The 27,241-nt window shown below is 40.3% G+C and overlaps 1 protein-coding gene across 6 annotated transcripts in view; it reads left to right on the top strand.

Moving 5' to 3' along the window:
• Positions 1-20,049, top strand: part of SNX31 (sorting nexin 31) — a 39,787-nt gene extending 19,738 nt beyond the window's left edge. For 3 of the 6 annotated variants that reach the window (XM_061604432.1, XM_061604451.1, XM_061604464.1), the window contains exons 5-14: positions 1,200-1,310; positions 1,877-1,964; positions 4,960-5,047; positions 5,492-5,561; positions 7,873-7,965; positions 10,064-10,267; positions 13,290-13,388; positions 16,994-17,071; positions 18,229-18,285; positions 19,342-20,049. In XM_061604432.1, the coding sequence (XP_061460416.1) occupies positions 1,200-1,310; positions 1,877-1,964; positions 4,960-5,047; positions 5,492-5,561; positions 7,873-7,965; positions 10,064-10,267; positions 13,290-13,388; positions 16,994-17,071; positions 18,229-18,285; positions 19,342-19,440 (987 nt within the window). In that variant the 3' untranslated portion in view covers positions 19,441-20,049. Of the gene's footprint in view, positions 1-1,199; positions 1,311-1,876; positions 1,965-4,959; positions 5,048-5,491; positions 5,562-7,872; positions 7,966-10,063; positions 10,268-13,289; positions 13,389-16,993; positions 17,072-18,228; positions 18,286-19,341 lie in introns of those variants that run through there. The other 3 variants (XM_061604441.1, XR_009759788.1, XR_009759787.1) reach the window with 3 other exon arrangements.
• The last annotated feature ends 7,192 nt before the right edge of the window (positions 20,050-27,241 follow it).

Here is a 27,241-nt window from a genome sequence, read left to right as displayed (position 1 = left end):
GTTGTTGTTGTTGCGCTGCAGTACAAGAGTGCCTCTCCAGAAGGCAATAATGCAATAATATTGAGGAAGCATTGCAGAACAACTAATAAACTGGAATGAAGTGTGGACGGTCCAGTATAAATCCACTACTAATGCACTATTATTGAGTTAATGACATGTTGCAGAATAATGTAAATGTACTGCCTTCAAGTCAGTTCTGACTTATGGCAACCCTAGGAATAGGGTTTTTGTGGTAAGCGGTATTCAGAGGTGGTTTACCATTGCCTTCCTCTGAGGCTGAGAGGCAGTGCCTAAGGTCACCCAGTGCACTTCATGGCAATATGGGAATTTGGACCCAGGTCATAGTCCAACACTCTAACCACTACGCCACAGTCCCCACACCAGTCTGGAGGAGCCTAAAGTAGTGGGGAAATTTCCCCACCCATTTCAGTTTACTCAGCCTCTTTCTTCAACCTGAGAACATGGGTCTTGTAGCTCCTCTGCCTGTCTTTCCAATCCTGTGACCCTTCTCAGACTTAATACAACTCCCTCTTTCAGGTGGCCTTTTCACAGTGCCCCCTCCAAACTGTATTATCCAGAGCACCACACAGGCAGGGCTGTAATGACTAGGAGGCAGGCTAGGAAAAAAACTGCTATTCCTAGCTCTGAGCAGGGTCATTTTACTCCTCTGCCCATTTTGAATGTTACATATGTTGGAAACTTGTAAAAAAGAAAAGAAAAGCTGATGTTCAGCTGTAGTCCTGTAGTCTAACTCTTTAATTGGGGCACTTTTTTAATTGATCAAAACACTTTAAATCAATTTTTCTAATCAGTTAATTGATTAAATATTGCAGACTTAATATCTGCTTTTTGAATCTTACTGTTGTCCATTTTTACTATTCTTGGGGTTAAGGCAGGGAAGGGAAACCTGGTGCCCTCCAGATATTTTGGACTACAGCTCCTTTCATTCCTGATCACTGGCCATGGGGGCTGGAGCTGATAGGAGTTGGAATCAAACAACATCTGGAAGGCCACAGGTTCTCCATCCTTGGTTAAGCTCATACAGTGAATATATTATTTCTCAGTTACAACATCCATTTCTGTGCTAGTTTGCTTAACATCCACCATATTTTTCTAAAGTAAAGAGGCTGAGGTTTTTGCCTTCAGACACAAGGCTCACATATGTATGCATTCCACTTCCAAGTTTTCATATTTTGTAGGATACATTTAAAATCCAAACCCAACAAGCTTTTCTGGATGTTTACCTTGCTGATGGAAGGTATCTCAGAATTGATATTCAGACATCAGATACTGCTGAAAGAGTGCTAGAGGTAAGTGATTTTTCAAATGTATTTTACAGTACCTCAAATGAAATGTTCAGAAGCACATTAAGCAATCTGCTGCTGCTGTATCTGTCCAAATATCTCAAGGAATTTTTGGGAGAAAGTACTAGCTTAAGAAGGTACTTATTTCTTGTCAACAAAGCCCCATCAAAATGGAGCAATTTGGATTGTACCAGTGATTCCTGGCAAAAAGAACTGCTGCAAATGCTCCCGTAGATAGAATCAGTGAGGTAGATATGCAGTGCCTTTTCATTCTCAGTTTTCATGATGAACAGTTATGAAGAATTTGAAAATTTGTAGTTATTTCTAAAGTACTATTAATCCACAAAAAGATACCACCTCAGTGATTTCAACTTCTCTAAACTTCTGTGGGACACAACACAGATTTAACTGTTGCATTTTTCTAATCCATCCTGATACAAAAGTGTTGTTACTGTTAGACTTGTTAGTTGCTTGTTACCCAAAGGCCTCCAATTTTAAAATAGAGATCGCCTTAGACTACTTAGCCCATTGGCAATCTTAACAGGAAAGTACCTCTTTTCTTTTTCTCCCAGGTTGTATCATACAAGATTGAGCTTTCAAGAGAACTAATAGGGTACTTCAGCTTATTTCTTTTTCAAGATCACAACGGGGAGCTGTCTGGTAAGAAGTATATTGTGTAGCACATTAGACACAACATTCACATTCCTGTCCATTTGTATAAAGTAGGAGAGCTTTATGGGTGACTTCTTTGTGGAAGCAACATTTTGGCTGAACTCTTTTTTTCTCTCTTCACATTTGGTTGGCTTTAAAATCTAAAACAAAGCTGTATTTTACATTTCTTAAAGATAAATGTTTGATCACGTAAAAACTGGAATCATTTTTGTTTAGTTTCACTGGCACATTTTTTTTTAAGGTGAAAAAGGCTGGGGTTGCTTCACAAGTTGCGTTTAGCTGGTGCATACTAAAGGAGTTAAGTGTATCTTCTGAAAGATCTCAAGATAGGGTCCCAGGCACATGAAGCCATCACCTTGTTAAAGCTAAGCAGGTCTGGGTGTGGTCAGTACCTGGATGGTTGACTGTCTGGGAACCGCATGTACACCACCTTGGGTTCTGTTACAGAAGAAAGGCAATATATAAAGGAAAGGAAGTAAATTAAATAAACAAGTAACATCTTGCTTGCTTTGGGTGTTCTACTTCAGGGGTGGGTAGAAGGTGGGTTGGGATCTATTAGCAGATCTCTGGATGATTTGAAGTAAATTGGCAAGGATTGCCATCTCCCACTTGTTTAACAATGGCCACAACAAAATGACACACACATACCCCTTTCCAAATTATCCTGCTGAAGTGCTGTCGGGAGGTAACCAGAGGTAAATCACTCATCAGATCGGTCACTGAAAGAGTAGGGAGGAAGGAATACACTCTTTAGTGATCTGCAGAGATGAGCAAAGTGGTAGGCTACATCTGAGTACATGTGAGAGAGTCTGCGGTGACTAAACCCACTGCCAGCATGCCGCCCCCTGAGGAACGACCAAGGCTGAATGTGGCCCCTGAGCCAAACAATGTTTGCCAGCCATGCATTACGGCTCTTAGGGAAGCACCAGCAGTTTGAATTGGGCTTGGAAGTGAACAGGCAGGCAGTTCTCATACAGGAACACAAGAATCTACCATACCGAGTCAGACCATTGGTCCATCTAGTTCAGTATGATTTCTGCACTGACTGGTAGTGGCTCTCTAGGATTTCAGGCAGGGAGCCTCTCTCAGCCATACCTGGAGATGCCAGGGATTGAACTTGGGACCTTCTGCATGCAAAGCAAATACTCAGCCACTGAGCTACAACTCTTCCTCGTATTGGCATGATAGGATCAGAATCAAATATGACCAAATGTGGCCACTGTATTCTATAATCATAGAAACTTCTGAACCATTTTCAAGGGCAGACCCACATTTAATGTACTGAAGTAATCAAATCCAGAGGTTACCAGACTGTAGATAACTGTGGCTAGACTGTCCTAGGAGTGGTTGTAGCTGGTGAACCAGGCATAGCTGGTAAATAGTTCCATACCACAGAGGGTACTTGGGCCTCTAGTGATGAAGCAGGATCCTGGAAAACCTCCCAACTACAAACCTTCCCTTTCAGGGGGAGTGCAAACCCTTCTAGAACAGGCTGAACCCCAGATATGAAAGCCATCCAGCCACAATACTCTGACTTGTCAGGATTCAGCTTCAGTGTATTGGCCCTCATCCACCCCATTACCAAACCCAAGCACTGATCTAGTACTTCCACAGCTTCACCTGACTCGGATGAAAAGAAGCTGAGCATACTGATTACATTTTACTCCAAATCCCTAGATCAGGTGTGGGGAACCTTTGGCCCTCCAAATGTTGCTGAACTACAACAGTTGGCCATACTTAATGGGGCTGATTGGAGTTGTTGTTCAGCAACATCTGGAGGGCCAAAGGTTCCCCACACCTGCCCTAAACGATCTGTTAAGCACAGGGAACAAGAAGGAACTTTGCAAAACCTCATAGCATAAATGCCAACATTCCCATTTTATCTGCAGAGAAAGTAGCAGTGCAAGCAGAGTATGACATGATATTAATGGTCTGCCAGAATCTATATTTCACAGTGCTCAGTGTAAAATGGTCACATGTACCCAAGAGGACATGAGTTTCCTTGGAGTGCTGGGAGGTCTCCAGTATCTTCCTGGATAGTGATTCAACAATCTCTAACAAAATACGTATCTTCAGAGACAGCTGCATAGATAAACTTAGGAAAGAGATGAGGGTGAGAAGTCATCTAGAGTGGTTTCCTCCACCACATAATATTTAGTTTCCAAAGGGAAAGTACATTGGCCTCATCCAGTCAGTCATAACCTGCTGTACAAAACATTATCCTATGCAAAGGTGAATATGTGCAGAGTGAACTGAAGGTGATTTTTTTTTTGGTGGGTACAGGTTTATGATTCCAAATTGTGGCCTCTTTGAGAGCTGCTACCAGGGAGTTTTATTCCCCCTTGGATCCTACATGAGCGTGTCTCAGTTTTGTAACCCATGGTCAGGTGTGGGCTTCTGTTCAGAATGCACATAAGACTTTTTGGAAGTGCTCTTTCATTTCTGTGTAGGCATATTATCAGACCAAGAACATCTATAGAAATAATGCATGGATCATTTAGGTCTTATATTGGAAGAAGTGTTCTACATAACTCCTTGCCCTCCTCTGTTATGTGACCTAAGCAATTTTGCATAATTTGTTATTACTTTGCTAATCTGTATAGGTCACAGAATCCAGCTTTTCTAGGCACAAAATGTGAATGGGCACATTGTATTTAGCACTGACAGCACACAGCCCTGTATGTATTGTAACGTGTCCAACCTTATACAGTAGGGCCCCGCTTTTCGACGGCCCACTTTTCAGCGTTCTGCTAATACGGCAGCTTTCAATTAGAGTAAAGCCCCACTTATACAGTGCTTGTTCCACTTTACGGTGTTTTTCAGGCGTCGAGCACCATTCTATTGAATGAGATCTGCTTTTAGGCGGGTTTCGCTTTTAGGCAGGGGTCTGGAACGTAACCCGCCGTATGAGTGGGGCCCTACTGTATAAACAGCCTCCTTTTTAACAGAGTTCCAAAATGTATCTTTTTCCTCTCACCTCTAGTATTGAAAAAACTGGCAGAATTTGAACTTCCCTATGTGAGTCTTTGGAGTATGAAGGAAATGCCTTGTAAGATTGGGATCAGAAAGTGGTAAGTAGGAAGATGAAATTAGCAATATGCGTTAAAATGTATAAATATGCTGGAGGAGGGCAGAAACACATATGTTCAGTTTCTATGGGCTGTGCTCAAACTAATTTGGTTTTCTTCATTTATGGCTTGTGAAAAATGAAATGGACTATCTTCAAGTCGATTCCGACTTATGGCCACCTAAAGGATGTAAGATGCAGCATTTTTTCTTTAGCACTTAACAGTGGTTGCTTCAATTGGTGATTCATCAGTAAGTCAGTTACCTTGCTAAATGAGTCTTGCACCTCCTCTTAGATATTGGCATATATGGGGCAGTGAATCTATACCAAAATGTGTTTTAACCTGAATCTGCTATAACAATATTTCAGTTATAGCCCTTTCTGCGTATATGTTACTGGATCAATGTTTTTGTTTTCTGTGGTTTTTTTCTCTCTCCCTGTTTGACAGGTACATGGACCCTTCTCTTGATAAAATGCTTATGGATTGTAGAGCTTCAGTGAACTTGCTTTATATCCAGGTAAGTTTTTTTATCTATATGCAAGTAAGCTCTAAAAAAAAAATGCTACTTTTTACTTCTGAATGGTCATTATGAAATGAAACTGACCTCTTAATCATTGAGAACTGTGTTTAAAAGTACTTTTGTTTTGAACAAACACAACTTCTCAACTCCATCTGCCAGTGCTACCATATATGTGTGTGATATGCACAAGAGGTGCACTAGCCAACTAGATGTAAGAGTGGTAGATCTGTGTTTAAGAGTGAGGGATATAGGGAGATGTTGATAGCAAAAGGGATACATTGATGAAGGGCAGTGAATGCTACCCATGGGTGACTTCCTGATGGCTTTTTCTCCCCCCCCCCCAGGCTTTGGGATATTGAAATATCAGAAGTGAGTCTGGCTGAGAGGAAACATAGGAATGTAAGAAGCTGCTTATACCCAGTCAAACCATTGGTCCACCTAGCTCAGTATTGTCAAGGCAGCAGCTTCTCCTTGGTTTCAGGCAGGAACACATCCCAGCTTATCTTGGAAAATGCTGGGGATTGAACCTATGATCTTTTGCATGCAAAGCATGTACTCTATTGTTGAGCTACAGCCCTTCCCTCATGAGGAGAGCACTCTCAGGGAGATAAGCAGTGGGTGATGGAAGACTTAAGCACTCCCCACCTGTGTATCCCATTTGCTGTTATAAATCAGACACACAGTTTGTAAATGGTTGTCACAATTTTCTGCTTAAGCATCTGAATCTGGTGCCAACCTCTCCAGTTTAGCCCTGAGTGAGCTTTTCCACAGATCCTATTCCTGGTTGCTTTTCATTCACCCAAACTCTGCCCATAATGGGTGGAAGGCAGGAAATAGGTGGATCAGCAGCAATCCACTTGAGAATTAGTTCTCTAATAGTTGCAAAAAAATTCAGGGTTTTTAGCAGCATATAGAATCAATGGATCATAGAATAGTAGCATTGGATGGGGCCTATAAGGCCATCGAGTCCAACTCCCTGCTAAATGCAGGACTCCAACTTAAAGCATACCCAACAGGTGACTGTCCAGCTGCCTTCTGAATGCCTCCAATGTTGGAGAGCCCACCATCTCCCTAGGAAATTGGTTCCATTGTCATACTGCTATAAGTTAGTTTTCCTGATGTTCAGTCGAAATCTGGCTTCCTATAACTTGAGCCCATTATTCTGTGTTCTGCACTCTGGGATGATCATGAAGAGAATATTTTAAAAAACATATTTTAAAATTGTTAATGTGTGTCTTGTCAGGCTTGAGACCATGTGGACAGGGTGAACTATAAATATTAACATGAAAATGCTTATTTAATGGCTCTGTGAGGATGTCACGGGCCTCCTTGTTGCATTGCAGTTAAATCAGTGGTTGACTCCCTCTTACTGCAATGCATTTTACAGGTGTTATTATATAGCAACTCAGCTGTAAAAGCCATTTGAGCTGCAGTGATGCACAGAGTTGTACTAACATTGGGGTAGTTGTCTGCAACCTACCACTGCTTTGGGGCATGGTGGGACTTGAGGGGTTCAGGGACCTATTACCATAACTGCTTTGGCAGTCATGCTGACTATGCTGCATCAGAGAAATGTCTTGCAGTTCAGTCCTGTTCCCCACCCTCTGCTCCTGCTGCTGTGCCAGTATGAGAAAAACCCAATCCCATATGTGTTGGAAGTGGGGCAAGAACACCTCCTGTTTTGTTCTTTTGTTTGTGCTCCAGAGGAAAAATAGAGCTAGGATCCTCCAGATGGATAGGCTTGTTTACCTTTACCTGTGATGCTCTGACTGACTTCCTTCTGTCGCTAGACTGTTACATCTTTAGGGAAGCTTACCTGCCCCTCCTCCTTCCGCCCTTTCCACTCCTTCTCTGACTGGGAGAGAGGAGACATTCCTTTGTCTCTGCTCTCTCCAAGCCATGAGGCTAACCCCTACACCTGGGCATTATGCCTCCAACTTAGTTAGTTAGTTAGAACTAGGTTTGCTTTTCTATCTACAATGTATTTCTATAAATAAAGTAGCTTTTCTTATTTTATTAAGTCTCGAGTCTCAGTGATGCTGATGCAGAGTAAAAGCCTGCTTTCTTAGGTAAACGCACGCACATGCTGGCACACTCGCATTTCAACATCTGCTGTTACTCTGCTTGCTGTGGTGCTGCTTTAAATGAAATTAAGCAACACAAATTACACACAGCGCAACAAGATGGATCAGCAGGACTATCAGTTCATGGAGCTCAATAACCTGGGAGGCCGGCTACTTGAATCTTGTCATCGAAAATAATGAATCAAGGACCTTCACAGATAGCTTTTGCTTTTGTTGTTGTTAAGGTTTTACAGGAAATAGAGAAGAACTGGATCAAGCCTAGTGATGGACAGATGCAGAAGCTTCAAATGCTACAAAAAGCACCGAACAAAATTAAGGTAACATGCTTGAATGCTGACACCCTTTTCAGAGCAGATGCTATGATGTGAAGATAGCAGAGAATCTATCTGCTAATAAAGGCTAACTGCGTTCTTCAGTTCTACCTAGATTTTTTTCCTTTCATGAACATCCTTATGAAACTTTTGAGGAGGTAACCAGAACAAGAGTTTCCTGTTGTCTCTTTACACTTGTGCCCCCTTCCTCCACGCAATTGTTCAGCGTTGGGCCCCCAACCTTCCAGAGAGACTTTTCAGGGGTTGCAGATGGCTCCAGGGTTGAGCAGGGAGTGGGAAGCTTTTCTTCCATGAACTTCCCTTAAGTTTACTAATCTTAGGATCCAAGCCAAACCGCCCAAAAACTTTGGCCCCACTACACAGGGTGTACAGAAGTGTTGGAATCTGTTGATGCCATTCATAAAAACTAGTGGAGTCCCATCTAAAGTTTGGACGAGCATTTACTCCCCACACGTGTAATACAAGTGATGGGGTAGGAAGGAAGGACTCTCTCTTCCCTTCCTTCCTGCACCAGAGCTGTTTCAAAGGCTGTTCCCTGGCAAACCAGAACCTCTTTTTTCTGGCCTTTCCATTAAGCTCTTTCTGCAGAGGCAAGGGAGGAGTGGGAAGAGGAAGAGGCCTGACCAGCCTCAGCTAGAATTTGGGCATGTAGCATTGCTGGTCCCATGCTGTGGAGCACTCTTCCATCAGCAGAGACTCAGCAGGCACCCTCGTGATTTTCCAAAGACTTTTTTATGCTGACAGGGCCAGCCTTTGTAGCTGTTTTAATCTATTTATTTTTATTAGCCAGTCACTTCAATGATTATCTGTATTGTTTTTAATGGTGTCTTAGTTTGTACACTGCTCTGGTATTTTCTGGTATAGAAATATGTTTATAAATAAATAAAAAAAGACGTGGAATTGACCTGGTGAGGGTCATGGCCAGTTCCACAAAACCTTCCTTCGATCTTGCAGCCCCAGCATACTCTATATTTGCACCTCCAACTCTACCTCCAGGGACAAGAGTGAGGAAGAAATAACGGGACATACTGTAGGCCTGGAGAACTGTCCCTCCATAGCCCTGGCCACAATTTGCAGAGCTCTGCCTTTTTCCCCTTTGACTGGAGGCATGCTGTTAACCTTCTGTTAAGTGTTGTTATTTTCATCCCTATTTAACACAGGTGGTCCAACCTTATTTTATACCCCCAGCCCCGGCCTGAAATGTTCTGAAGCAGCCCTGTTCTTTCATCCCATCAGAACTTACAGGACCTCATGTAGTACTTGTACACTGAAGAAATCTTAGATATGCAAAGCAAGAGTATAGTTTGCAAATCATTTACTACAAAAATAGATAAATTATTACTTTTGGTAATAAGACTATTTCAGATTTAAGTGGATAAATTCTGGAGACTTGAGATTGCATCTAACACTGCACATGGAGTTCCACTTGCACAGTGGGACTTTCCCCTTTCTTTCGTGCCCTCAGAATGTGCTCTGGAGTGTCCTCCAGTCCTTTACAGCATATTTTGGGAGTGTGGAGGGGGCTGCAGGGGAGAGGAGGGAGAGAAGGTTCTGCCCTACAAGCATTTTAGCATGTGTTTTTTATTTTTATTTTTTTAAAAAATGTGTTTTTAAATTTGTATATTTGTTTTTAATGTTTTAATTGTTGTATACCATCCAGAGAGCTTTGGTTATGGGGCGGTATACAAATGTAATAAATAAATAAGTCTGCAAGCGGAAGAGCAGCATTTTACAATTCAACAACACAGAAGTGCTCTTTCCAGTTATTCTAAAGACACTGGGAAAGAAAAGTTACTAGTGTAGGGAATTAAATCTGCACTGCTGAGCCACCATACACATTTTCATCCAACATATTAATCATTCCCACCTGACACTGACATTCATATTCAAATGAGTACTGTGAGAATTCCTCCATTAATTTTAAATGTGGGATGTAACCCTCAGTGATTTCAGGAGCTTGTCGAGATAACAACAGGGTCCTTGGCTTCCAGTCATTTGGTGAAGTTGCTAGCCCTCACTACCTTCCTGCATCATGTGGTACTATATAACCCACTGTTCTCCAGTTTCTGTTTCTCTTGCACAGTTTTTAGAGTTGGTTCAGGAGGTTCAGCACTATGGATACATACAGCTTGCTCCTTGCTCCTGTGACTACCCTGAAGCAGGCTGTACTGCCGCTATTTGTGTAGGAAATAATGAGATTAGCTGCTGCATAAAGTTGCCTAGTAACCAGATCAAAGAGGTCAGCTTCAAGATCAACAGGGTGAGGTGCTGGCAGGTCACATTTCTAGTAAGTACCTTAATAGCAACTTTACTACTTTAACCACTTTTTATGCTAACTTTCTTATTCTGGGATTCCTTTCCCCAAAATGAGTTATGCCACATGTCTCATTAGAAAACCCCCAAAAGGAAAGTTCCTTCCAGATAGGCAGTAACACACACAAAACCAATGTGCCGATCGCCTTTATGTGAGTTTCTTGCTGCATGTACTTGTGTTTGGATGAAGTTATTACTGTATGCCTGTGAAACATGGGCCATTTATAAACGCCACTCCCAACTTCTTGAAAGATTCCACCAACGCTGCCTCCGGAAAATTCTGCAAATTACTTGGGAAGACAGACGGACTAATGTTAGTGTTTTGGAAGAAGCAAAGACTACCAATGTTGAAACAATGATCCTTCAACATTAACTTGGCTAGACTGGCCATGTTGTTTGAATGCCTGATCACCGTCTTCCAAAGCAGCTACTTTACTCCCAACTTAAGGATAGAAAACGGAATATCGGTGGACAGCAAAAGAGGTTTAAAGATGTTCTTAAAGCGAATCTAAAAAAGTGTAACGTGAACACTGCGATCTGGGAAGTCTTGGCCCATGAACGTCCCAAATGGAGGTTCGCTATTATCAAAGGTGCTATGGACATTGAAGAAGCATGAATACAGGGCAAACGGGACAAACGAGCTAAGAGGAAGGCACGTCAAACAAATCCTCAACGCTACTATCTTCCATCTGGAAACCTATGTCCTCATTGTGGGAGGCTGTGTGGATCCAGAATTGGCCTCTACAGTCACTTACAGACCCACTGTTAAAGACCTTATCTTGGAAGACAATCTTACTCGGCCACAAGTGATCGCCAATGAAAATGAATTCATATGTATGGCTTTCCACCCTATGTACATGCAGCAAGAAATTCACATGTGCGATTGTTGCCAATGTGGTGGTCTGTAACGCATTAGAAAGTGCCCTCTTACATGATTTTTGTGTCATGAAGTCAAATGGTTCTAAGAATTCTAAGCAACTGAATGCTTATCCAGATGGTGGATTTTTGTACTCCTGGTTTGGCAGGATAACCCACAACTGGAAGGGCAAGAAGTGTTCCAGAGATAGGCAAGTCACTTTTGCCTCTAGGATGCCAAAAGAACCATTAATGCACAACCTATACTCATCCTGTGCTGAATTCTGCAAAACATGTGGACCAGCAAGGGCAGGTTTTACTTGACGCAACCCATACTTCTGGATTGCTGAGACTAAGAGTGCTCTGCACTCCCACTTACTAAAATGAGACAGTGAGCATGGAGGCTTCCTTTTTAGCAGGGTCATCTAATTCACTATTCTTCAAACTTGGGTCCCAAGATGTTGTTGGACTGCAACTCCCATCATCCTTGGCCACTGACTAAGTTGGCTGGGGTTGATGGGAGTTGTAGTCCAACAACATCTGGGGACCCAAGGTTGAGAAGAGTGATTAATCTCATCCCAAGCTGATTTTGTTCCTCAGTCTGTTTGTCAGTTAGAAAAATCCAAGGCAATTAATCACAGCTTTAACAAGATGTATTAAATATACATAGATTTGCATGTGAGTTACTTCTGTGAAAAGGCATCCTTTCTCTTTAGATCAGTGGCTTCCAAACTTTTCCCCACCTGCGGGCCACTTGAAAATTGCTGGGAGTCTTGGCAGACTATTTTTTTCTGCCTGTATTAGCAATCATAATGCACTGTGCTAGATGCTATATGATTTTACTGTATTTTTGTTGCTTCTTTTCTTATACTGTATTTTATCATAGTACAATTTCAATTCCATAGAATACAGTCATAAAAAATAAAATACAATGTAAGTAATAAGAAAAATAAAATGCAATTTAAATATGAATATTCCCCCCTCTCTGATGTTCCCCATCTCTGATATATAGCACTAGATGGCTCAAGTTTGGGGATGGCTGTTGGGGGCAGGAGATTGTCACTTCTATTGCAGTGGAGCCTTCTCTGTTGTGGCCCCTAGACTATGGAATGCCCTCCCCTGTGAGGTGATATCAGCCCCCCTCTCTCCCCATTTTTAGACAGCCACTGAAGACCCATCTTTTTATCCAAACATTTGATAAAAAAGTTATCCTTTTGTACTGATGTTTTTAAGGATTTAAAGGATTTTATGGATTGGTTTATGTATGGTTCTTTGTATGTTTTTGTATTTTTAAATTTATATATGGTTTTATGTATGCTTTGTATTTTTAAATCTATGTAATCCACCTCGGGATCTGCATTCCGGGTGAGAGGCAGACTAAAAATATTTATTTATATGACCTAGAACTAATACACCATCCAGATGTTGTTGGATGACTCCCATCATCCCTGACCATTGGCCATGCCGGCTGGGGCTGATGGGAGCTGGAATTTAACAACATCTGGTGGGTCACTGGGTAGCCACTCCTGTTTTAGACAATGTGAAATGCAAAAGGTGTCCCTTCTAATTTCCTTCCTCCCAAAATATCCCTATATATATAATGCAGAGACTCACTGATTTTTGTTTATTCAGTCTGACACATCGCAACAACCCTAGTCTGCCCACCTTCAGAATATTTACTAAAAGCTGTTAGGAGCTTAAGCAAGCCAATTCCTTTTTATCATTCACTCACCTATCCATTTTTCAGTGGGTACCCTAACATTCTGTGTTCTTCCAAATGTTCTCAGTAACAGATTAAGTTGATACTCGCAACTTAAGTTGATACTTTGCCTGACTCCTGATTCCTTTAGACACTTTCTGCCCCCAGTCCCCAGGGAGGAACTGACAGCTGCCTGTAGAAAACAAATGAAGAAATCAGAAGTTGTAGCCAATTATAGCTCTAGTCAGAAGAGATCAGTTGAAGTTAATGTGCATGATTAACCTCCATTAATTTTAATGGGTCTGCTGTGAGTAGAACTTGGCCAGATACAACCCCAGGATTTTAGCATAGGTGTGACTGGACACCAGTATGGACTAGAGAATCCCTGGATTAATACTACCACATTACACTTATTTTTTCTTGATTTTTTTTAACTGCTTAGGGATCTGTTACAGGCCAAGACCTTGACCAGTTCTTGGAGCTCAGGTTTGAGTACAACGATTCCAACATGTGGAGATGGATTGTCTTTAACACAAAGCAGGTTTGTTTTGCTGCATTTACAAGGAAAAGCCTGAGGGGTATACAACACTGGGCTCATCTACATGGGAGCATTTCTTCTTAGGAAATACACTGTATTTACCTTTGTAATAGATTTGCATCATCCACAGTTCTTGCTCAGTGTTAGCTGCCAATTGCTTTTTCCCGTTCACACAAGTAGTACGCCTACTTAAATTGATGGGAAGGTTAAATTAATGGGAAAGATTAATCTCACTGTTTCCTTGTGGCCCTGCCCTCTCCACTCCCTTTGGTTGCTAGGTGACCAAGCATGTTCAGTCTATTCTACCAGCTGCAGTAGGTTCCTTAAAAAAAACCTGGATGTGCAAATATCTGTGTTTTCTGTGCCTATGGTTGGTAGGATACAGCAGAAATACAAATCTCTGTTTGAGCAATGTTATGCTTTTGTGCACAAGTTAGGGGGGAAAGAAAATGAAGGCACCATTTGCAGCAACATAAAAAAGGCCAGCAGAACGGAGAGCAGCCGGAAGTTGTTTGTCAACCTACACAAAACAAAATGAAAGAAAGGAGGAGAAGGCAGTGGGCATGGAGAGGGGAATGATTTACACACCAACCTAAAAGCCTTGAACCAAAGTGCCTACATGGAGGAAGGAAGCAAAGCCCACACATATTTTTCTCCCCTTTTTGTAATATCAGTGGATTGGGTTAGTACAGATTTACAGGGGGGAAACTGTGTGATAGCTTCTGTTTGCCAATAACGTCATGTGAACCATGCAAATTTAAATGAGATGTTAGTAGCACCAAACACACAGTAAACCACGATGTAGATGAGCCCATTCTCTTTGTCTTCTGTACACATATTGAGATTATAGGGCAGTACTGGCTTATTGGGAGTAGGGACTTGGAAACCAAGAGGCAGTGGGACCAGGGTGCTTAACCCGTCCTCATCTACAACTTCTCTGCCTCAGTTCATTCTTCCCAGTTCATTTTCTCTACTGTAGAGTTAGAATTTATGTTGGCCAATGCGATTTCCTGCATTCCTCCATTGCCACATTGAGGCAAAACAGATTGGTAGATTTTGAAGGAAAGAAGCTGTGGGTATGCTTAAGCACCCCCTCCAGATTCCTCACTTATTAAGTTTTGTTCTTTTTCTTTGTAACAGCAATTGCATTAACCCGTCCGTTGAAGTAGCAGTTGCCATCCATCCTGTGCTTAGTTGTGTGTATGTTATGCTCCTTCAAGTCGATTATGACTTGTGGCGACCCTATCAATCAGCTACCTCCAATAGCATTTGTTATAAACCACCCTGTTCAGATCTTGTAAGCTCAGGTCTGTGGCTTCCTTTATGGAATCAATCCATCTCTTGTTTGGTCTTCCTCTTTTTCTACTCCCTTCTGTTTTTCCCAGCATTATTGTTTTTTCTAGTGAATCATGTCTTCTCATTGTCCAAAGTATGATAACTTCAGTTTCATCATCTCCCCAGTCCTAGCCTCCTTATGATTTCTTGACTATTGTCTCCATTTTGGTTAATGACTGTGAAGGTCCCAGGTGCATTCCTGGGCATCTTCAGGGAGGGCTGGGACAGACCCCTGTCTGAAACCCTGGAGAGCTGCTCCTAGTCAGTGTAGACAATATTGAGCTAGATGGACCAATGGTATAAGGCATATATCCACCTATTCATCAGGAAGTAAATTCCAGAAAGGAGCAAAGGAGGATCAGTCAGCATGACACCAGGTCCCCAGCCTCGCAAGGAGCCATTGGGGGCAGACTTCTCCAGTTTGTGCACATGTGGGCTGGGACCATGACAGACAAATGGGTTCTCAAAACCGTTTCCTGTGGCTACTCCTTGGAGTTTTCCAGACAGCCAAGAGAGAAATTTGTGGCAACACCAAGGTCCAAGAAACCAGGCAAACACCAGAATTTCAACACAGCCATCAGGCAGCTCCTGGCGATCCAAGCAATTGAGCCGTTCTGAGTCAGGAACTGGGGAAAGGAGTTTATTCCATTTTCTTTCTAGTATTAAAGAAAAATGGAGATACCAGGGTCATACTCAATCTCAAATGGCTCAAGAGGAGGATGGTCTACAAATGTTTCCGGATGGAAACGCTCAAGTTCATCTCAGAGGCCATCACTCAGAAGGACTGGATGGCATCCATAGACCTGTCAGAGGCCTATCTTCACATACCCATACACAGGGAACACAGAAGATACCTGCGTTTCTGTTATGGTCAGCGCCATTTTCAGTACAGGGCTCTTCCCTTCAGACTCGCCTCCTACCCCAGGGTTTTCACCAAGGTCCTGGTTGCCCTGGTGGCACACCTGAGGACTCTGGGGGTGAGAGTGCACCCATATCTAGATGATCTGCTTATCAGGGCCCCATCAAAAGTTCGGTGCAAGAAGGACATGGAAACCACACTGGTGTGCCTTCAGAGGCATGATTTGTAGTAAACATGGACAAGACCATGCTGGACCCATCACAAATGATTACACACCTTGGGGTGCTGATAGATTTGAGGAGTTTCCAGATCCAGCTTACCAATGAGAGGGTTCCAAGATTCAGGCCCTAACACAGAAGGTGAACGCCTCAGGTTCAATGGACCTGATGGTTTTGGCCAAACTGCAGGGCATGCTGATGTCCTGTCAGGACCTAGTAAGCTGGTCCTGGTTCCACTCTCATCTGTTGCTTCCAAGTCTAATGCCACTATAATCTCAGATTTCCAAGGCAAAGCACATGTTGATCATGGTTTCACTGGTCCTACATCAGCAATTGAAGTGGTGGCTGGAACCCCATCGGCTGATACAGGGGGTGAGCCTACAAACTCTGGTCCACAAAGTGATTACAACTGAAGCCAGTATGCTAGGCTGGGGAGCACACTTGGAGACGTATGTGTCTCAGGGAGTGTGGTCCACCAGTGAGACCAAGCGGAGTATCAACTGGCTGGGACTTAAGGCAGTGAGACTGGCACTGTTGGCCTTCACACCGCACACCATAGGATGCCATGTCCTCATGAGGACCGACAACATTTCTGACAAAGCATACATCAACCATCAGGGAGGTATGAGGTCGAGGTCTTTGATGGAAGCCTTGCCTGGGCAGAGTTGCACCTGCTGTCCCTGAAGGTGGAGCATGTGGTGGGACTTGGAGTGGCAGTTACAGCCGGAAGTGTTATTTATTTATTTATTTGATTTATTTGATTTATATCCTGCCCTTCGTCCCAGCAGGCGCCCAGGGCAGCAAACAGAAACGCCTTAAAACATCATAAAAAGACCTTAAAATACATTAAAACAAAACAACATTAAAAACATTTTTTAAAAAGCTTTAAAAACATCTTTTTAAAAAAGCGTTAAAAACATATTAAAGAACATATTAAAAGCAATTCTAATACAGACGCAGACTGGGATAGGTCTCAACTTAAAAGGCTTGTTGAAAGAGGAAAGTCTTCAAGGGCGCCGAAAAGATAGCAGAGATGGTGCCTGCCTAATATTTAAGGGGAGGGAATTCCACAGGGTAGGTGCCGCCACACTAAAGGTCCATTTCCTATATTGTGCAGAACGAACCTCCTGATAAGATGGTTTAGTAAAAGAATATTTTTATTTAAAATTAAGATGCAATATTTATCCCATGTCCAGGCGTTTCTCTTAAGCAGTTGCCTAAAAAAGATAATATCGGAGCAGCTGATGACAGCAACCCAAGATGATCAAGAAATGGTGAGCAAAGCTTGGCAATCCAGTTTACCTAACCATTGATGTGAAGTTGTGAGGTCCATTGCTCCAAACAGTGAAGGCTCATCCATTAGGGCACATGGGGTGCTGCCCCACCAACCTCAGCCAGCCCTCACCTACTTGTCTTCTTACTTAACCAATCAGGAGGTGACTCTGCCTGTCATTGGCTCTGGCTCCACCTCCTGTTGGTCTCCCTGCCTTCTGTCCTGCCAGTCCCAATGGGCACCAGCCATCACTAGATCCAGAGATCCTCACTTGAACATTCTATGGCTGCAATCCTATGCACTCTGTAGCAAATCCTACTGAGTCCAATGGAACTGGAATGTACTTCCAAGTAAACATGAATATTGGATCAAGTTGTGTACTTCCCATTTTATAAATGAAGGCCAAGGAACTGGGAAATTTGTTTGAAGTTGCCCAGCAAATTTGTTCATATCCAGTTCCGCTACTGTCTTCTGGCCTGCCCTAAATTATTATTATTATTATTTATTACATTTGTATACCACACCATAGCCAAAGCTCATTGGGTGGTTTACAACAATTAAAAACATTAAATACAAATATACAAATTTAAAAACACAAATTTTTTTTTTTTTTTAAAAACATGCTAAAATGCCTGGGAGAAGAGGAAAGCCTTGACCTGGCGCCGAAAAGATAACAGTGTTGGTGCCAGGCGCACCTCGTCATGGAGATCATTCCATAATTTGGGGGCCACTACTGAGAAAGCCCTCTCCATAACGGCATTATAGAATGCCACGTTCTCCTCGGTAAGAGTCATAAATCTAACTCAGGGTAACTTTAACAATTATTTCTTTTTCAGTAGTGAGTATTGTCTGATGTCTATTGATTGATTCTAGGTTCACTATAGAAATTGGTCAATTCCTTAAGGCAAAAAAAAACCCCATATCGCTTTCATCCACTTTTCCCTAATAAATATATGAATGCCACTAGCACCAAAGGTGCTTAATGTTGCTGGAGATCTTGCTGATAAGGTCAAGTGAGAATTGTAGGTAAGATTGCTGGTGCTGTACTGTAGTTGCCAGTGCGTTCACTGGGAAAACACTTGAAATACATGTTGCGTGTAGCTTTGTCTTTAATTTTATGTATAACAGTGATTTTTACATTTAAACAATCTGTTTTAGCAGATTGAACTTCCTGAACCAGATAAAGCTAAGAAACCAAGCATCCAGCTAAGTCAGGTTTGTGAATTAAATTGTATAAACTGGATGAAGACCTAAGAGGGGCTGGGCTGGGGTAGAGTTGGAGATGACTGCCACACTTGCTCAAGGCTAGTAACTTCCTTGCAATCCTACATGCCATCATCATCACCACAATGAAGCCTTTTGGTATTTCCAGAAGGGTAGACATGTTAGACTATTGCTGCAAAAACCAAGAGGCTTGTGGCATTTTAAGACTAACAAATTTATTATGGCATAAGGTTTCGTAGAGTACTGTCCACTTCATCAGAGGCATGAAGTGTTATCCTGAGTTACAGGTATATAATGTGAGATAACAAAACATGCATCTGTTATAGTTATGAAAGTTTAAGCCATAATTAATGTGTTAGTCTTTAAGATACCACAAGATTCTTTTTTTGTTATGGGCCTGTTGCAGACAGGCGGAGGGTCCTAAGTGTAACATGATGGCTCAACTGTGAACCAGGAAGTTGCTGGTTGACTCTCACAAGTCACTGGAGCTCTCTAATGCAAGTTGCTCTTCTCTCAGCCTGAGCCTCCCATACACTCCCAGTTGGCAATATGGTGATGATGATTCCAACATCCCTTACTTTCTGGTTGTGAGGATTACTGACCTTATGTGTTTGGAGTGCTCTGAACTCACTATAGTGCTATATAAACAATTATCATTGCCTCATATAAGCTGGTTCAATGCAGTTCCCACAGTATTATATCTGTAACATCTCTTGGGCAGCCTTTATGCTGGCTGGGGTTGATGGGAGTTGTAGTCCAAAACATTTGGAGGGCACCAGGTTGGTAAAGGCTTGGGTCAGAAGCCTGAGGGTTACTGGGTTTCACAAATCTTTTCTCTTTCCTGTCACATACCTTTAGGCTAGCTGCTATTGGTATTGTCCAATGCACAATTAGGTGGTTCTCAGATAATCTTTCTAATAAGGCTGTTGGGTTCATAAATTTGGTTCAGACACTTTTTTCCACTCCCAGTACTGGGGTATGTTTCATATATTCTTGATTAACATTTTTTATCCCTTGGTAACATATCATATCTTTGATTCTGTGCAGATATTTCATTCTGGTTTTAAGCCAAGAAAAAGGATGTCGGCAAGTAGACCAAGTGAGGATGATTGTGTGTTTGAAAACATAAGTGAAGATGATCTGTGATCAGCTCTTCAGTTGTTGCTTACGGGTTTTTGCAAACTACCATTACAGTTGTCCTGTTTAATAGCAGTCTACATTTTCTAACTCTTATAGAACAATTTTGTTCTTGAAGTTTTAAAAACATCAGCCATCCAGGGAATCAGAATTTGCTATAACAAGTCTATAAATATTTTGCACTTATACATTATTTTATTTAAAAAATGTAATGGACCTTTAAATATGGAAAACAAAGGCATCACTTTGGCATCTGAAATGTTTACCATTGTTCTGTTCCATGGGATACAAACTTTCCCCATCAATCTTTAACCTCATGATAAATTAGTGCCACTGAATCTGTGGCAAGGTCTTCCTATGTACAAAGTGTGGCATGTCATTATGCTCTCAAGCTCCCTGTACTTGTTTAAATGCAGATTTCCATCCAACATGTGTTTGTTTGTCCCCTCCACCTCACCTGCATCCCATCTTTGCACTGACCACTGGAATAATTGCCCTCAGGACTGTTATGAAAGCTCAAGTTTTAATTATTCCAACATAATACAATTTTTGTCTCTTGTTGTTAACCTGTTATGTTTTGTATAAGGTTTTATTAAAAAAAATTATGCAAGGTGGAAAGCAACTTGTGGTAAATAACGTGAATGTGGAAATATAAGCACTGTAAAATTATTTAAAAGGTGGTTAATTTATATATATCTATATATCTATATCTGTATATATACACTTACAAGCTGAATGCCTTTAAAATGACCCAGGTGCTTGAGCTTGTAATTAGGAAAGTCATTAATTCTTTTCCCAACTGAACCGAAACACCCCAAAGGTATAGAATATTAAAATATAACCACGCTGTTCATAGACAATGCAATTTGTTTGGCATAATATAAAGTCAAGATTTTCTCTCTCCACACAAAGGCATTAAATGCATTGAAGTCTTTTGAAAGAATAACTTTTCCTTTGAGCATGGGCTGCATTCATAAGCAGCCTGTATGCTTCATCCCTATTGGGACAGAAACCAACAGTTTTAAAGGGTACATAGTAATATTGAGATCAGTATTCTGAAACCTAACGGCTTGCATCAGTGTTGGTTATTCAGCATCCTTGTACATGTCTTTAGTAATCTGTGATGCTAAGAAACAAATAGCTTTAAGAAAACAGAATCTCATAATGGTGATGTCTAAGTATCCAAGAAATTAGGTGATAAAACTACTGTTTCACTTGAAGAGATTGATGTTGTAAAGGGGGAGGAAGTGATAAGAAGCAGAATTATAATCTTATGTTTGTGATCTTTAACAAATAATCTGATCTGCCATTTAAATTAATTTTATTTTTAAGAGATCAGCAGTGAGGAATCTCTGTTGGCCAAGTCACACCCTCCTACTTTTATTTTTATATATATAGCTAGCCAGGTGTGGGGCAGATAAAGACAAGTCTTGGCCGATTGATTTGATTTATTACAGTCAATAGACCAATCAGAAAAAGACATACAGAGTCAGTTAAAATCACATAGAAATATTAAAACGATCATAATACATCACTGTACATAGGTGTTTGAATTCATTAAAAACAATGTAAAATTTAATTATCAGATAGTTGAGTCATTTTGATTTTCCTAATTTGGATGGCCGCAGCACTAAATTTGGCAACTACTAAAGACACCTCAGTTAAATGATCACCTAAGAGATAGTTTAGATAAAAAGCTTGGTCCCTGCCTGGAAATGATCGTAAAATGGGAGAAATTAGTTTGCTTCTCAAATCTTGATAGTATAAACAACGAAAAAGGACATGAGCATTAGATTCAGGTTCTTTCATATCGCAAGGGCATAATCTCTCTGAATAAGGGATTTTATTATATCTGCCAAAAAGAATAGCAGAGGGCAAGATATTTAATCTCATTAGAGTAAATGCTCTACGATATTTAGGGAGGTCCAAGGTCGTCAAATATGACATTAATGTACAGTATTTGGGGTTATGTCTTTGCTTCTTGATAAGAAGATGGTTCTGAAAGTCTATATCTTTAATTCGTTGTTTGACTAGTTCTCTAGCAGTTTCATAGTTCAGTTGTGATATATATAAAGGAGAGAGACCTAACATTGATAATTTATGATGAATCATTGTTTCCCAAGGGGAATGATGGTTATCTAAAAGAACATGCGGGGCCAAACTTGAAGGGTTATAAATCAATTTTAACCAATAAAGAATTCTTAACTTCCAGATAATTGCCTCTATGGATTGCATTCCACATTCTAATCTCAGAATGTGGTTAGGTATACAAGTAGGAACTGCTAATATAGCTCTTAAGAGTTTTGTAGCGTTTCCAACTTTGAAAAATTCGTAGTTGTATTTACCTGGGCTCCGTATATAAGTTGTGGAATTATTTTGGCCACAAATACCTTTATAACCGGGGAAATAAGTCGACCCCCTTTATTATGAAAAAAGGATATTAGAGATTTGGTCGTACGTCTGGCATTCAACAAGGTGGAAGTAACATGTTGCTGTTGGGAACCTGTTGATTGTAAAATGATGCCAAGGTATCTAATATTTTTAGCTTGTTCTATAGGCAAGTTATTCATCCTCCACCGATATTTGGTCCTTTTGTTAGAAAAAACTACCACTTTAGTTTTATTATGGTTAATTATTAGATCTTCTTTAGAGCAAAAAGATGTTAAGGATGCCATTAATCTTTTAAGTCCAATTGGTGTCTGCGATAAGAGCACTATATCGTCGGCATATAACAGACAGGGTCTTGGCATTTTGGCCAACATTGGAGGATGGGAAGAAATGGGTGCAACTGTAGCTATTAAATCATTAATATATAAATTAAATAATAAAGGTGCAAGAATACATCCCTGCTTCACACCCTTAGAGGTAGGAATTTGTTTTGTTAGATGGCCTTTGTTGTTACAACGGATTTGAAGAGATGTATTTCGATATAAACCTTGTATCAAAGCTAGTAAACGGCTATCGATTCCCAGATGTTGTAATTTCGCCCAAAGTCTCGGTCTGGAGATAGAATCGAATGCCGCTTTTAGATCGACAAAGGCAGTATACAAGGCTTTGCCCTTACTATTACTATACTTAGAGATGATATGCTTCAATACCAAGATGTGATCGTAGGGGGAATGACCAACCCGAAAGCCTGCTTGCTCTGGGGCTAGTATATCCATTTGGTTAACCCATTCTAAAAGTTTTCTGTATAAGTAGGTGGCATATAGCTTTGATATTATATTAAGAAGACTTATAGGTCTATAATTTGCTGGGTCTAGACGAGAACCTTTTTTAAAAATAGGAATTATTATTGCGGTTCCCCAGCCCTCAGGAATAATCATAGAAGAATTAATATTGGTAAAAGGGGCAGCCAAAAATGGAGCCCACCAATTTGCATTTGATTTAAAAACCTCAGGGGGTATATTATCAGGACCTGGGGCTTTATTTGGTTTAAGAGAGGCTATAAGATCTAAAATTTCCTCTATTGTAACCGCTGGCCATATTGGAAATTCTGAAGGTAGATCCAGCTGAGCCTCTATATTAGCCACACTAGTTTGATACAGAGTTGCATAATATTTTTTCCAAACAGAGGGAGCAATGGCACAATCTAATTTAAAACTTGCTTGAGGCCAATGTTGGGTTATTATATGCCAGAATAACATAGGATTCTTTAATTTGGAAGCCTGGATTAAACTTTGCCATGTTTTTCTTAGAGCAAGGTTCTTTTTAGTTTTTATTAACAGCTTAAAGCTTTTCCTAGCTTTCCTAAATTTCTCCAAATAGTCATGAGTACCCTGCATTTTATATGCTTGATGTAAAGCTTTAAGTTGTTTCTTACTTTCAAGACACTCTTGGTCGAACCAAATTTTATTTCTATGACCATCTCTAGATAGGGGTAAAGTTGAAAATGATCTAAGTGTTTCTTGTATATTATTCAACAATTGGTAGAGATGGTGATAAGATGAAATTTCACTATAAGTTGAAATAAATTGATTTTTAATAAAGACCAATTCTGAGGAATTTAATCTAGCAGTAATTTCCAAGTGAAGTTTAGGAATCCATTTTATTGTAGCTGGACGTGTTTCTACTTCTGAAACTTCAAAGGTACATTGATCTAAAAATGGAGGATCGTTCCTACTGTAAATTGAGATAGTCAACAGAAAATGATCACTTTCAAATCTGGGTATTATTTTACAAAGTTCTATCAAGTTAAAAATTTCCTGGGATACAAAGATCATATCAATGGTAGATGCACCATTATTAGTTATAAAAGTTAGTTCACCGTCTAAATCTCCATTTGTACGCCCATTCAAAAGTATCAAATTTAATTTCATTGTCAAATGCAATAAATATAATCCAGCCTGATTTATGCCCTTGTCCTTGGATTGTCTCAAAGGGATGTTTACTGGGCCGTCCAGTTCAGGTGGTTCTATAAGGAACTTAGTATACAGTGCCTTATCTGAGGTGCCCATTCTGGCGTTGAAGTCTCCAGCTAATATTAGCATTGCTTCTGGAAAGGAGTCTATCAGATTTAACAGAAAAGACTCCAAATTCAGAAGATGGTTTCTAATCGTTTTTTTATCTTTACAAGGGGGAATGTAGACATTGACAATTAGATAAGTAAGTTGTGAAAATTTTACTAATATTGGAAGTGCCAGTCCCAAAAGAGGGTTCAGAGCAATCACTTCTGCTCTTAATCTAGTGGTAACTAAAATACTAACTCCTCTTTTGGGCCTTCCCCCCTGTTACTTGGCGAGGCTTCTAGAGAAAAAGGTGTAAATCCATCTAGATAAATTTCATTTAGTGCCCAAGATTCCTGGATTAATATAATATCATAATTCGATATAAAATCTTTAACTGTTGGAATTTGCATTTTACTAAACCAACCCGCAATATTCCACGACACCAATTTCAGTGTCGAATTAGGACCAGTTAATCCTGGTCACTTTACAGGAGATCGAAGATGGTTAAAGTTGCTGGACGTAGTTGGAAGGAGTATATCCACCATGTCCTTTCCCTGAGATTGCGTAGATGAGTTTTTTAAAATGTCTAAATCTTCTTTGACATAATTTAGATGGTCTGAATTGGTATATTCATCCTTTGTAATCCTAAGGGATTTATTTGATATTTGAGTTTTTAAAGTCGATAACAAAAATTCAAGATTTGTTATTATCTCTTTTTTTTTAATTATCTGGCAGTGATGTATAAGAGTCAATTAATAACAACTCCTCTGGGGTAAGATTATTGATAGTAGGATATGATACTTCTCGTAGCTCTTCCTGAGATGAAGAAGTTGCATGGGGTCTATCCAGAGAGGGAGCATATTTATCTTTAGCTTGTAACTCAAGGAATTCAGTAGCCTCAGCTTTGTTTTCCATTAAAGGACCAGATCTAGTAGAATTAGACGGCACCAAAGGTTGTGGATAAGCAGTATTTATAAATACTCTAGAAATCAGTAAGTCCTGTTCTAATAGATTCTGTCTTTTGTTGTAAAGACATTTCGTTATAATGTCATCTCGTAGCGTTATCATGGCTCTAGCAGATGTGTAGTTGTAAAAAATATATTCTATAGAAGAAATCTGATCTAGATGTAATATACCAGGGCTTATAGTTTCTAAAATATCACATAAATGTTGTTTACGCAAATGTTGATTTAGCCAACCTGAAGGTTTTGGATAGTTTGATATGACTAGCATATTTCTTTTCAGGATTAGGTTCCATCCCTTAGATTTTAAGTTATGTAGTGCCTCTGAATTCTTGGTGGTTTGTATCCTCAAAGGTAAGACTTGGACACTAGTGTTGGTTTGTTCTGATTTTGATGTCTTCTGATTTTTTGGTTTCTTCTTTTGTTCCTGTTTATAAGATTTTTTGGATCGACTACAAGTTCCACTTGAAGTCACTAGATGGGGCTGTTGTATCACTGTTGTTTGTGTAAATTTTGTAACAACGTTCCAGGTTGGTTCAACAGTGTTTAACATATTATCTGTTTTTGATATAACCGGAGTTTTCCGAAGTAGCTCAGTTAAGGTGGAAAGTAATAAATTCGATTCGGCCACAAAGTCCGCAATCTGCATCAACATTTGAGTGGTTGTATGATACCAATTATCTTCTAATGGTGGAGGATACATGAACGAAGAATGAGGCTTTCTTGGGTCATTGAAATAATCAATTTCAGTCGCGTGTGATAATTCAAATGAGTCCCCCCTATGGGATGATTCCAGGGAAGGCATAGAAGTGTTAGAGGGCATATTGTTGAAAAAGGTATCTTCCAATTTGCTTTTTGAGTCTAATTGTTTATCCTGAGGGGAATGTTCCGTAGCTTGAATCAGTTCTTGGGCTAAATTTGCTGCATCCTCTGTAATAAACTCCCCCAAATGCAAGCATGACGAATTAGAAATTGACCAATCGTGTTCATAAGATGTATTTTTCTGCTCCGACCTTGAAAGCGTGGGAGGACTTGTTTCTATCTTTGAACTGCAGAAGTTAGTTATTTTTGTCTGCTTTGTCCGGCATCCTTGAGAATTAGCTGAAACCTCATTAACTGCTGTTGAGAGTCCTAATTCTTTATAGCTTTTTCTTGTAAGGACCATGTTTGAGTTATATTCATTTATTTTCTAGTTTAATAGTCTTTAGTATAATAATAAGATACTAAGAGCAGTTTGGAGATGAATTAAGATAATGTATCAGAGAGTAAACTTACTGAGGTCGGCTTACAGCGGCCATCTTCCTCTCTTAGCCATTGGCCGAAAAGGGTTCTGCAAAGCCCTGTGCACCCATCTCTAAGTGGTTATGATTTGCTAATCTTCAGGACTTGTAAAGTGCTGTTCCTTTGCATGCACAGTTTGATTTCAAGTTGCGTGGACAAAAATGGATCCCCTGATGTCATGTGATTGACAGGTGGGTAGCTCCAGACACCTATTGAACTTAGCCTGCAGCGGGTGAGGAAGATAAGTATCCAAGTTCCTACCCCTATTACAGATGGAAAAAAACATATGCTTCAGAGGTGCTGGATCAGTTAGCTTTTTAAGATGTTTTTTAAATGTTCTGTTAAAATTAGCTAATACTGGAACAAAGAAGGAGAGTTTATTGTGGGGTCTGTATGTGAATAGGATAGACTGCAAATTTTCAAGAGCAGTTTGGAGGGAGAAATGCAATGAAGATCATTATCGGACATACAAGGCACAAAGGAACCTTGGACCAAGATTACAAAGGGGAAACTGGTTGTCATAATATTTAGTATAACCTCAAATGTACTAACAAAAGCTATCACTTGCTGCTAAAAACCCCCCCTCATCTTTAATAGTTTGGTTTTCATAATATTTAGGAATAAGCAATATGTTCTATAAATACACCATGATTATAATGGCCTTGAAATAAAGATAAATGCAAGGTCCATCGCTCGTGTAGAAGAAGAGCCAGGTTATTGGTCCTGTCCATAAAACATGCCATGCAGGGAGGGAGTAGCAAAGTTGTAGTCAAAGGAAGCATTAAGTTCTGGTTAAAATGGGGCAAAGTGTATACAGTGTGGTTAAAAGGCACCAATAACATGACATTGCATGAAGAATTTCTCAAACACGCATGGACATAGACAACATGAGCAGCTACCCCAAGGTACAAAGAGAGGCATTAGCCAGTGTGGTAGCTTGCAGACAACCTGCTTATTCTAGCTATGTGGGGCAGTTAGACAAACAAATGTTATCCCACACTTTCCATTGCATTTTCCTGCACTTTTCTTTTACAAAAAGTCTTGAGTTTGAGTGGATTTGTTGCACTTCAACTTTAATTTACCAGTATGTCATTGAATCCCACCTGAAAATAATTATAG

This window comes from Rhineura floridana, chromosome 1, assembly GCF_030035675.1.
Source record: "Rhineura floridana isolate rRhiFlo1 chromosome 1, rRhiFlo1.hap2, whole genome shotgun sequence".
Classification (NCBI taxonomy): Eukaryota; Metazoa; Chordata; class Lepidosauria; order Squamata; family Rhineuridae; genus Rhineura; species Rhineura floridana.
The sequence above is the reverse complement of the archived record's forward strand: the minus strand, read 5'-3'. Positions and strand labels throughout refer to the sequence as shown.